At 36.9% G+C, this 12,950-nt stretch overlaps 1 protein-coding gene across 1 annotated transcript in view; it reads right to left on the bottom strand.

Moving 5' to 3' along the window:
• Positions 1–8,992: 8,992 nt before the first annotated feature.
• The window catches only part of LOC136244071 (uncharacterized), a 32,272-nt gene continuing 28,314 nt past the window's right edge, over positions 8,993–12,950 (bottom strand). The window contains exon 2 of the mRNA XM_066035595.1: positions 8,993–11,406. Coding sequence (XP_065891667.1) covers positions 9,153–11,402 — 2,250 coding nt within the window. The 5' untranslated portion in view covers positions 11,403–11,406 and the 3' untranslated portion in view covers positions 8,993–9,152. The remainder of the gene's footprint in view (positions 11,407–12,950) is intronic.

Genomic DNA, 12,950 nt, shown 5'->3' with positions numbered 1-12,950 from the left:
TCTTTTCTTTGGGTCAACAACTAAATTGCAAGCAAATGACAAGTGATCTGTTGAGTTACAGTAGGTGCAACGTGCAGGCTTTGCTGATTGTGTTCACTGTCTGAAATTGCTGCTGGCTCCTGTGAGAAGTGAAGCTGTCATGGTTGACACGGCATTGTCTGATGATTCAGTGTAGTCTAGTGACACTCCTGATTGCAGTATCTGAATCTCCAATAAAATCCCATCTTGTAAGTCAGTAAGTGTCCACTCTGGGTTGGTGTGTGCACGAGCGAGGTTTCTCTTTGTCTCTGGAGGGAGCTATCCAAGAATAATTGGTACTAACAAGGCTCCGTAGGAGTCCTCACACTTGTCTAAAGCTGTCAACCCTCTGATGTGTCTTTCCACTGTGTCGTGGAAGAGTCTTAAACTAGGTAAGGTGTTAACTGGTTTGGGGGTGTTTACCAGAGCTTGCACGTGGGCATTGATGATTCTGTGGGGTTGCCCAAAGCGCACCTTCAAAAGTGCTACAGCGTGATCATAGTTTGCACCTGTCAAAGGAAGCCTAGCAATTTCCTGTGATGCTTCACCTTGGATCTGAGCTCGAAGGTAATTAAACTTCTGCATGCCATCTAGTGCAGTGTTAGAATTGACAGCTGCATCAAATGAGTCCCAGAAACTCTGCCATGCTATGGGGACTCCCAGAGAAGGTAGGTAAGTTCAATTTGGGCAGTCAACTTACGGGTTGTCTGGCCGTGGGTGGAGGAGTGAGTAACTGGGCAGGTGGCTCTCTCATTGTTGGATGTTGAGGTGGTACAAACTCTGGAACAGACACATTCAGTGTAACAGGTGGAGTGGTAGTTGTAGGGGCAGTAAGCTTGTGTATGATGCTCTTGATTTGGCTTATCTTATCACAAATCGTTTCTTGTATGGCTGCACTCTCAACAATCTCGGCTTCCAGCTCATCTTCACCTGTGATTGTGTTGACGATCTCTTGGTCTGCTTCTAGTAATAACTTCGCTCATTCATGGAGTTGATCGATGGAACTAGTCAGAGTCGCGAAGTCTTTTTCACTTGGTGTACTCTCGGAGTCCATAATTGCGTCCACCTTCTTAAAGAGGCGCGTTAAATGGGACCTGTATCCTTTCCGCGAAGTCTTCTTACGTTGCAATTCCTCCATTCTAAAACAGATAAACAAACAAAAAACAGTCACTCTGAATATAGTTCGCTCGCCTTTGAGGGTACCGTTCTCAAACAGGTGCCACGGTACAACAGCTTCTGCGTTTCTGGTTAGAAAATAACTGCGGGCGATCGACGAACAGACAAGTAATCACAGCACCAATGTGACGAGTCTAGCGATAAGTGAACAGGTTCTCGTTTCTCGAACCACGAGAAGGAATCGCACCTTACCTACTCACGTGACACACAATGAACAATGGTACAAAACCCACAATCTAAAGTTCTAAGCCTAATACAACATTCAATTATTTTATAATAGTTCAGTTCAATCTGCGACATACACTACTTCTGGTTATTAACTCAATAGCTTCTATGGAGTGTTTGAACTATCAACAAATTTCAGTCAAATTTTCCACTAAATCCAATCTCAGAACATTAAATTTTCAAAATTTCCTTAGGGCCTTTATACTAATTCTAGTTTTTACTCAGTATCTTCCAGTGTTTAAACTATCAACAAATTTCAGTCAAAAGTGTCACCAAATTCAATCTTAGAACGTTAAATTTTCAAAATTTCCTAAGGGGGGGGGGGGGTGCCCCCAGACCCCCCTAGAAAGCTCATGCTTCGCATTTGGAGTGACTTCTACCTGTGTGCCCCCCTTAGCAAAATCCTGGATCCGCCCCTGAGATTAGATGTGGCACTATGTACAGTAGCCTAATTTTTTTTCACTCCTCCTTTCGTTACTGAACCTCCACTCCTCGTTTCGTTACTGAACCTCCACTCCTATTTTCGTTACTGAACGTCCACGAAGAGCTGAGGACATCAGTATTTTCGCCGGCGACTCTTAATGTAGTATCCACTCGACGTTCTTCTTCAAGCGGTGTAGACTCTACGTATCTTAGTTTCAAATCAGTTAAGTACGCTTTGCCACTCCATTGAAATCCAGTTACAATATAACAAATATTTAGTAGCATTCAGTCCTCTCAAGACATGGACTGCCATCAATAATTAATGTAAACCGCGTTTCACGTGTATTCACTTGAGGTGTTACAGGGACTTTCCATGAGATTTCCCCTAAATAGGCCACGTGATCATTGTCAGTCAAATCAGTCAGTAAGTCAAGTCATTAGGTCTAAGTCTCTGAAATTAGGTTAGGTAATCCTAAGGCTGCAGCACATGTTGCTGTCAGACCTGCAGTGCTGGTCACTGTATACTGCTAATAATAATAATAATAAGTGGAACTTGTTCTTGGTTATGGCTCTACAATATGGTACTGGTACTTTAATGTTTAATAATAGTATACTTAAATTCTCCCTCAAGACATGGACTGCCATCGATAATAATATAAATCGCGTATCAAGTGTCATTCACTTTTCACTTGAAGTGTTACTATTCAGGGTCTTTCCAAGGGATATCCCCTAAATAGGTCACGTGATAATTGTCAGTCAGGTGGAACTTGTTTATTTCCATTAATGCACCATGGAGCTTGTGCTGTGGCTTTCATTAATTGTTCATTATGAACATACCATGGTGCAACAAAGTTTGTAACAAATTGCTAGAATGTTGTTCATGGTTTGCTGGTATGAGCTTGTGTTGTGGCTTTCAACTTTTGTAACAGATTGCTTGAATGTACATATGCATGTGGTTCGTGGTTGTCAATGATTGTGTATATGAGTTGGGGTTGTTCCACACAGCTTGCACAATAATATTATTCAGATGCCTGCATGACGACACAAGGTTAAGTGAGACCTGTACAAAACAAGCAGGCACTGAACTTAACTTTAAATTAACACACATACAACTAACTTGGAACATCAGTTGCAACACCAAAGACACTTGCTTGGATATCCTCATGGCTTAACTATGGAGTGACATGTGTAATTAACCGGCACTAAACAGTATCTACAACACAGTTTACTTTTCTGCAAGAATTTTTTAGCACCAAGTAAAGGCACTACCATCTCTCCTACAAGAGCATTTCACAAGAGATGTGATATTAACTTGAGTACAACCAATATGTGGTGTATGTTTGTGAACATGTGTGTATAGTGTTTGCACATTTTGTGGACGTCTTGTGCTTGTATATGATGTAAGTGTGTGTTTATATGTAGTGAAATAAAATAATAGTGTGACCCTATTTTGGAAAATCATACATCTGGGCACATGCAAAATTTGTGGGAATTCTCTATTGAAAATTTCAGTGATTATTTTTAAATTAAGTTTTTTTACATATTCTGATAAAGCAACTATTAAGCCTTCTTGCTGTGAAATTTCACACCCATAGCTTCTTTTATCTAGGAGATATACTGAATTATATCAGACCTTGTAGTAGTTTCACAATGCGTGGGACAACAATTAACTTACAAATTGGGTAATTTGTTCATTCTCAAAACCAAACATTTTCACAATATTACAAGTGATTTAATTGAGAAAAAGCATAAAGAACACATGATTAAACTATCTTTTCATTAACTTTAGATTGTAAGAATGGTGATCTTTGTCAACAAAGTGATTTGTCATCAATTTGTCACATCTGATCACTATTCAGTTCTATAAACTGATAATGAAAAGTTAGTTTGTAATGTATTAGACAGTAAATTGGCCATATCTTTCAACGTATCTTCACAAAATTTTCACATAAGGTAGATAACCACTCAGTGCTTCATTGTAGCTATAAAAACAAATTGGCCAATGTGCTCAGATGTATGGTTTTCCAAAATTGGGTCACATAGTACGATGTTTGTGATCTCTTTTATAACCCTTTGCAAAGCATCTAATTCTAAGAGTGGCAAACCAAGTTGATAGATCATCCTCATGGCACTATGGCAGTGGTCATAGCAGGTTTTATTCATTGACAAGTACAGAATGATTGATATACTCCAATAGAACAGTCAAGCAATAAATACTCTAACAGAACAGTCAGGCAATAAAATACTCTAATAGAACATTCATTGAACAATACAGCTGAATATTTACATCTCAGTCTGAAAACACTCCCAGATCCCAGATGCAATCTCAGAGTTGCTATTTCAAGATGCTGGCATTCCCCAAGATCACCTAGAAAAGCATGCTTTACAAATAAGTGCTTTACACACATCTTTGGTTACCCTGACTAGCCATTATTGCTTGGCATGACCAGTAATTTCTACTGGCCCTTGACCTAATAAAAAATTAATAGCTACTAGAGGAATGCATGTTATATGCTCACCACCTATCAGCAGATTTCTGCTTGGTTGCAATACCTCTACAAGACAGAATTCATCATACATCCCCCATGGCTTGAACATTGGTCTGTAAATTATATAACTGACAAAAAGTAGTGATATTCCCCCTAAAAACACCTTTGCTGTAAAAAAGGCATGTCCAAGAAACTACAAGTATCTGTACTCCATGTAAAACAGATCAGGATAAGTTGTAGAAAAACACTCCATGAAATTAATGGGTAACTGAAAGAGCTGATATCTAGAGCAGCCAAGAATACTACAACTGACTATGATTACCAAAGAATACCTTGGCTGTAGAACAGGCAAATAAAAGTAACTGGCAATAAAAACAGCTGATATCTGAAGCGGCCAAGAATAAAAGTTAAGTTGATACAACTTAGTACAATTATAAACTTGCAACATTGAATCCTAATCATTCAACTGTGTTCTATACATTCACCTGTGCTACATCCTAAATTAATTCTTTGTAACTCTAATTGGCTGGTAATTTGGCTGCCTTTTTTCTTTACTCTGACTATTGAAAAAGGCGGCCAAATTACCAGCCAATTACAGTTACAAAGAATTAATTTAGGATGTAGCACGGGTGAATGTATAGAACACATTTGAATGATTAGGATTGAATCTTACAAGTTTATAATTGTAGTAAGTTGTATCAACTTAACTTTTATTCTTGGCCGCTTCAGATATCAGCTGTTTTTATTGCCAGTTACTTTTATTTACCTATTCTACAGCCAAGGTATTCTTTGGTAATCATAGTCAGTTGTAGTAACATTATTGATTCTTGGCCACTCTAGATATCAGCTCCTTCAGTTACCCATTAATTTAATGGAGTGTTTTTCTACAGCTTATCCTGATCTGTTTTACATGGAGTTACAGATACTTGTAGTTTCTTGGACGTGCCTTTTTTTACAGCAACAGTGTTTTTGGGGGGTAACTATCACTGGCAAACTAATGCATATACAATATCAAAGAACGAATATATTTAAACAGTTGCATGATACTTATAGACTGTTTTTTCACTGTCAAACACTTTTTGTGCGTGGGCGGCCCACCATCCCTCCCCTCCACACCCTGCCACCCACCCACCCCCTATATGATATACGTGCTATACAGGTGAGTTGCTAAAATTAACAGGTTTTTGTAGAATCAGTTTTTTTAATTCTAATTGAACAAACAGTACATTTTCATACTACCTGTATAACTGAATGACATTAAAAAATATAGAATTGTTCTGATATGTCTACGCTGGATTTTTTTGATTTTCTTTGGTCAAGAGCGAGGTCAAGAGTGTAGTGTGGCCCCCAGATAATGTTACCATACTCTATCACTGGTCTTACCAAAGACTTGTAAAGAGTAACAAACATGTGGTTATGCGTGAAATGAAAGGTCTTCTGCCAGTGTCCGATTAGCTTTAGAGATGGCAGATGTGACATGGGAATGAAATTTAAGGTTGTCATCAATGAGTTCCCTAAGATCTTTGATTTTATCACTGGAAGATATTAGTGTACCCTGAATATTGTACTTACTATACTCCTGTGGCGGACCAAGATGCAGTAAAAAGCATTTAGAGATGTTAAACATAAGTTGCCACATGTTTGCCTAAGCCAACAACTTGTTGATATCATCTTGTAACTGCTGAAAATCCTGATCATCCTGTATTAGCTACATGAAACAATTTTAAATCATCAGCAAATTGTAAGACAGAAAATATCCTGGAGAACAGTTATACATTCTGATGGTGAGAAGTGCACATTGTTAAATAATTATTTTGCTAGTGTTTTTACTAAAGAAGAGCTATCTTCCATGCCTTCACTTTACATACCCCTCATTGTGGATCTACCCAGTGACAGAATTTACACCACAAGAAGTATAATTATGCTAAGTTGTCTGTGCTCAACCCAGCCAAAGCATCAGGAACAGATGATTGGCCAATATTATCACTGAAGGAATGTGGACAGCAGCTCAGTGTACCTCTATCAATTTTGTTTAATAAATCTTTTAACTCTTATACTTTGCCTGATGCTTGGAAAGAGGCTTTAGTCACTCCTCCTATTTTTAAGAAAGGTGGTTGCACTATTACTAGGAATTATAGACCAATCAGCCTTACCTCTCCTATTGTTAAAATGATTTATCAAGGACAAAATAATGGGACACATGGTCAAACTGCTGGAAGATCTTGTGTTACTGAACTGCTCACTGCCTTGAACTGTTGGACCAAATCTCTTGAACAGGGCCACTCACTTGACATTATTTATTTCAATTTTGCTAAGGCCTTTGATTCAGTTCCTCATACTCGATTACTCACTAAACTGGAGTCATATGGCTTAACAGGGAACCTCCTAGGCTGATTAAAAGGCCTTTAGTGGGCAGAAAGCAAAGAGCAGTTAATAATGGTGAAACTTCAACTTGGTGGTGTTCTCAGTGGTGTGCCTCAAAGCTCTGTGCTTGGTCTCCTGCTGTTTAATATTTATGTTAACAACATGCCTATCCAAAATGTTTGCCATGTGCTGATATTGTTATCTACGGTGTGATATCATGAGTTAGAGTATAAAACTTGTCGGTCCGCTGTCATTCTTACTTTCAGGTACTTAAAATTGTATAAGCTGGCCATTTGTTACTTCTGGTCGACTTTGCCGTACTCTTAAATAATTCTTTCAGGAGGCAAGTATAGTCAAAAGTATAGCTAGTATACTGAACTACATCCTTTATAGCTCAGACCAGTCAGAGCTTCCACTCCTGATTTAAAGCGAGGTCTAAAGAGATGTCTATCAACAAAGAGTTATAGACTAATTTGCAAATAGTAGTGATTTTTTTACTTGCAACTGTTTTCTTACAATATGATTATACTGTGTCTGTTTAATATGGACCTTCAACACACTAAATAGTGAAACCTATATAATAATCACATACTGTTGTAATTTCTGTATGTTGAAAAACATTTAAATAAATAAAAATAAATAAATAAATAATAGTTGTGTCAATTCTTGAGTCTATTCTATTGTATGCACAGCAGCTAAATAATGTATGTGCATAGCTTATCATAACTGTGTTTTCATAAATTTCCTTCTCTTGTAGAGCCTTGAGCTCCCAGTGTGCATTTCTTCTTCTGTTTCATCAAGTAGTAGCTATTAAGTGCTACTGCATTATTACTATGTGCATAATGTGTTGCAAAGGGTGGGACCACCCAGCAGAGGTATGTTTTACTATCAATTCGGAAACGTTTCTGTAAAATTATTATTCTTTTCAAAAATATTCATAATTCTCCCCCATAAAGCATTAAAATGAAGTTTATTTATACAAATATTTCCAGTAATTGTACATGTTACTGTACTGGTATTTGTTTCCCTTTTAGTGCTAGCTCAAGACTATAGGAGTACTACTGGTGGGGCATAACTACATGTATGTTTTACTTTTAATGATCTGTGCATGTGCACTACATCAAAATGTTTTGTTGGTATAGGAGAAAGGCTGCAATACACAGCTAAAAGAAACACACACTTGCAAGTTGAGTAAGATGACAGATAATGTACTGACGGGAGAAGACAATTTCACTGGTCCACATGTTTTAAGCCACCAATTGCAAGTCACACACTGTTAAAATGAAGAGTAACCACAACTCTTAAGGAGTTCCCAGTGTAGGGAGGATTTAACACCCCTGCATGGAGAGTAACCTTACTCTAAAGGAGTAACACATGCTCTGAAGGTTGTGTCACGTACTCTTCAGAGTAATGGTTATTCTCTTCAGAGTGTTGGTTACTCTCCAGGGGTGTTAAATCCCCCCTACACTAGGAATGCTTTAGAGTGGTTGTTACTGTTCATTTTTAACAGTGCAGTCTTTAAATCTGGTGACAGTCAAGGTCAAGTAGTGACAGGATTGACTCGGACATAGACTAAGAGTAACTATTGTGTATTCACACTGAGATATTCTTAATTTAGATGTTTTATTTTAATGTGCAATGCCTAGATGGATAACCATGGTAATGGAATACAGTAACCATTACACTGTGTTAAAATATAACTCCTACACACACTCTGAAAGGTGGCACCATTACAAATCTGAAGGTGTTACCATTACACTCTGAGGTGTTACGTTAACATGTTGAGTGTAACCATAACACTAACGTCATTATTACCACTACACCCTTGAATGATGTAATGGTTACACTCTATATGGTGTCAAATAGTGACTGCTTGTCTACACCTTTGGGAGGTGTTATGGTAACACTTCTATTTAGCAGTGTACTGTATTTGCCATATGAACCACTGACAACTAGTTGTCATTTTTCTTGGCAATCCAGCCATTACAAATGCCCCTGTTAGCAACCCTTTCTGAAATCTTAGACCAGCCCCTGAATATCATTACAATACAGTAACTTGTAACTAAACCGATTTACACCTATCATGAGTGGGTGGAAAACCAATGTATAATTAAAAATTCTTACTGAATATATAATTGAAATTCTCAGGTCATTGATGATCCTTTGGCATACTTATAAAGTTGCTGAGGTCTACATCGCACCACATACAGTTGTGATAACACCGGTATGTGTTTTGATAAATAACCATCCTTATAAAGCATACTCCAAAACATATTATGATTATTATGTCAGTCATCATCAACTATAATTGCAATTTCTAAACTACAAAAGCATACAGAGTTACTGGGACAATGCAAATATGTTAACGCAAATGTTAATAAAATGCAAATGTGTTATGTTTTCATTGCAGCATAATCTACAAGAGCTAGTATCTCTACTTCCTAATGTTTAAGCATACTAATCTATCAAAATTAATGTAATACAAAGCAGAATTATTACTGTTTCAAGCAAATTGGAATAAGATATTTGTAACCTTGAACTGCTTGCACATAAATTGCCGCTACTTATTTTGAAGTAATCAATTTCATCAAGAAGTTCAGTAAGAACAACTGACATTCCTTCCATTTGATGAATCTCAATATGACAGTGAAAAAACCACCATCCTGGATTATCCACAACGAATCGAATAATGACATATCCACCATAAGGCACAATGACAGTATCTTTCTTTGACAAACTTCTGTTGGAAGTGTCCATTTTTTCCAGTGATGGATCCTCGAACCTAATTTCTTGCATGATTTTATTCTGTGAATGTTTGATTGTGCTAAACTCTTTGCATTTGTTTTCATTCCAATCATGACATGCAATTTCTTGACTATAGTTTAAAAGACCTGTTCCATTATTGTTATAAATTGGGTAACCTGTTCTGACTACATAAAAGCTGTGCCCATGCAAATGAACAGGATGTGAACTGCCTCTTCCTAAACGTTCTGGGTTGGTATTTATGTTACTAATTACAATTTCAACAGAACAGTTCCTTGCAATGTGGTTTAATTTTATTTGATGTGTACAGGCACAATATTCATCTTCATTTTCATATAGGCGATAAGGACATCCCCTTTCTGGACATATGTAATCCTGCTCATGTAGTTTAAATTTGTTATAATCTGTAAGTGGAGAGTAAGAAGGAAACCGAAAGTTTATTCCATCAACTGAGCTTGAATTTGTACTATATTCACCATTAAAATCAAAATTATATATCAATGTATCATGTGGTGTATGTATAGCATCTGGAATTGGGTCAGTTGATATGAAATCTTGAATATTATGGCAATCATAATTTATTGCTCTAGCAACACTGGAGTCTGCTTCAAAAGGACAATTGACTACTTTGCATAAATGTGTTTTGCAATTCCAAGTTTGAGATGGTTCTTCAATTATTTGTGAGCTACCTTCATAACGTAAAACAGCTTCAGCTTTGTGTAGATGTAGTGAACTGTAAAAGTCTTCATTTGACTCTCCAAAACGTGTCTCTATTGTTTCAGCCAATATCCAATATTCTTTATGGTCATGCCCACTGGTGTTTACCAGTACATCATATCGTTCACCAGTATTAACTATTACATATTGCACACTCTTTATAGGTTGAATTCTGTTACCATCTGTTGCCACAACAGTTAAATTATGCTCTTGGATTGAAAATTTAAAGGCATATGCTGCTTGTGCCCCAATTAATCTAAACCTATACACGTTATTTGGTACAACATCAAAATGATTTAGCATTGAAGCACTGATATGGCACTTGGTTACATTTTCAGACTCGACACAATATCTTCCTTTGTCGTTTATCAGGCCTGATTTAAATGGAAAAGGACCTACAGCAGTATAATCAGGGCCTTTTGTACCAAGGTATGGTAAATTATCTTTCCAAAATGATACTGTACTAATAAGTTGTTGTGCTATCTGGTGTGATGGTTCTGTTGACCAATCCATCAACATTAACGTATGCTGACTATATATATCTATGATTTCCCCACCTACTACTTCAGGGTCTAATGTATCTTTAATAATAAGTGCTCCAAATATGCCATCTGTTCTTTGAGTTCCTCCATGAGCATGATACCAGTGAGTCCCACCAGGGTCAGCTTTGAATAAATAAATCTTGTGTTGATTAGGCAAAATTGGCATATGTGATATGTATGGTACTCCATCCATTTCTGGGGTATCCTTTTGATACATTCCATGCCAGTGAATTGATATGCCTTCATTATTTTTTAGTTCATTGTAAACAGTTATGTTTAGCATTGTTCCTCTATTTGCAACAATCATAGGGCCTGGCATTTGACCATTTATTGTAAAGATAGGCCTGAAGTCCCCATTTGTCATAATTGGTGGTTGTAAGCTTTCCTTGTTTATATTTTGGTCAGCTTCATTGACATTAAAATCATTTGTTTGTTCATTATAAAATGCTCTGTATCCTTTGAGTTTCCTTCTAGTATTGCTAGATGGATTGCCAAATTTATCGCGATAGTCATAGTATGTCATTGATTCTAATGCCTCAACAACCAAATGAATTGGAGGACAGTCGGCTTTATTACTACAATCAATCACTTTCTCATTAGGGTCATATGCTGGAGGAAGACGATCATTGTAACCACCATGTACAGTGCTGACTATACTTAATATCAGTGTATATTCAAATATCATCTTTCTATAATGTAGTACAGTAAATGACAATGCACATTACCTAGAACACAAAAACAACTACAACACATTACCTAATGAATTGAAAGTTATGATTACATTATCAACAATTATTATTATTATTAATTCAATCAAATTATATTCACTAATAATTCAATTCAATTAACACATTACCAAATCATGAATTACAAATCAAATAAAATGTGACGTCATTGCAGTAATAATCGCATGATGAATTTAAGTATACGGAAGTATACGGTACACATTTTCCGCTAACTTATCTCAAACAACGTATACTTGGTCAAGTTTTCATATACTTAAATTTCTGGTGTGATTATTACTCCGAGTCAGGTCCACTATGTACTTTTATTCAAATTTTAAGGGAATTAACAAACCTATGTATGTGACCGGATATGCGAGAACCAGACATAATGGCGTATTTTAAAATTCTTCATTCAAATTCTTTTCGGTTTGCGGACCCTAACTTAGCCAAGTTAGGGTCCGCAAACCGAAAAATCGATATCTTCAAATTCACGTACAAACTATAGTCATGTGTAGGGGTAGGTCTAATCAAGAAAACACTAGAGTGGCAGCAAATTTCGTCCATCTCTTCTAGTGAAAATAACACAAAATACCTTGAATTCGATCGATTTTTCGATGTTGTAGAAACTTTTGGTGTTTGGTCACTATTTTCCCTTCAAACCCTTCGTACCATCGCTGAACGCACCACAGCCAGAAGTGGTGCGTCAACCAAACAGGCTCGTAAACATTTGTTACAACAACTTACAGTTTCTTTGTGGATGAACAATACCCGTATGATTTTACGGTACTGGGCTTTGCAGTGTGAGGACTCTGATTTTCCTTTTCCCAAACCACTGTTGTGATTAATTGTGTTTGTAGTTTAGTTGTAGAGTAGTTTGTATTGTAGCTGTATTTTGTGCTTTTCCCTTTATATAGCACTTCTTCAAAGGCAAAAAAAATATTTCGATATCGTAATTTGCAGTGTTATTCTTTTGGGCCAAAACTCTCTCTGAAGCTTTCAGAGGTTGTCCACTCTTACTATGGAGTATAGGAAGTTTAATATAATTAATTGATAATTTGTAGTGACGTCGCGCGCATCGCTGATCGGCGAAAAAAGACGTTTCGTGATCTGGAGTACAGCAAGCTTGCAGGAAATACTGCAACATTTACTGCAATGATCAACTTCAAGTCAAGTACCTGTGTGCAGAATATGGCGTGGATTGAAGTTTGTTGACCATCTGGCTGAGACCATCGTCGCCAAATTTAGTAAAAATTCCTTCGCGATCCAAAAAATGCTACAATCTCATGTACACAAGTACCTTTAAGTGTGAAAATTATTGTTCAGAACAAGTATAAACTTCTAGCGAAGGCTAGATTATGTACACTTCTTCCCTTCAGTGATTAAATTATGGAATAATATACCCCAGAACATTGCTAATGCTCCCACATACACACTGAGTTTTGTAATGATTTGGACACTTTTATAATTACACCTGTGCTTTATAATCATACATGATTCCTGCACAGTAC

The sequence above is a fragment of the Dysidea avara genome, chromosome 2 (assembly GCF_963678975.1).
Source record: "Dysidea avara chromosome 2, odDysAvar1.4, whole genome shotgun sequence".
Taxonomy (NCBI): domain Eukaryota; kingdom Metazoa; phylum Porifera; class Demospongiae; order Dictyoceratida; family Dysideidae; genus Dysidea; species Dysidea avara.
Note: the sequence above shows the minus strand (reverse complement) of the source record. Positions and strands in the feature narration are given on the sequence as shown.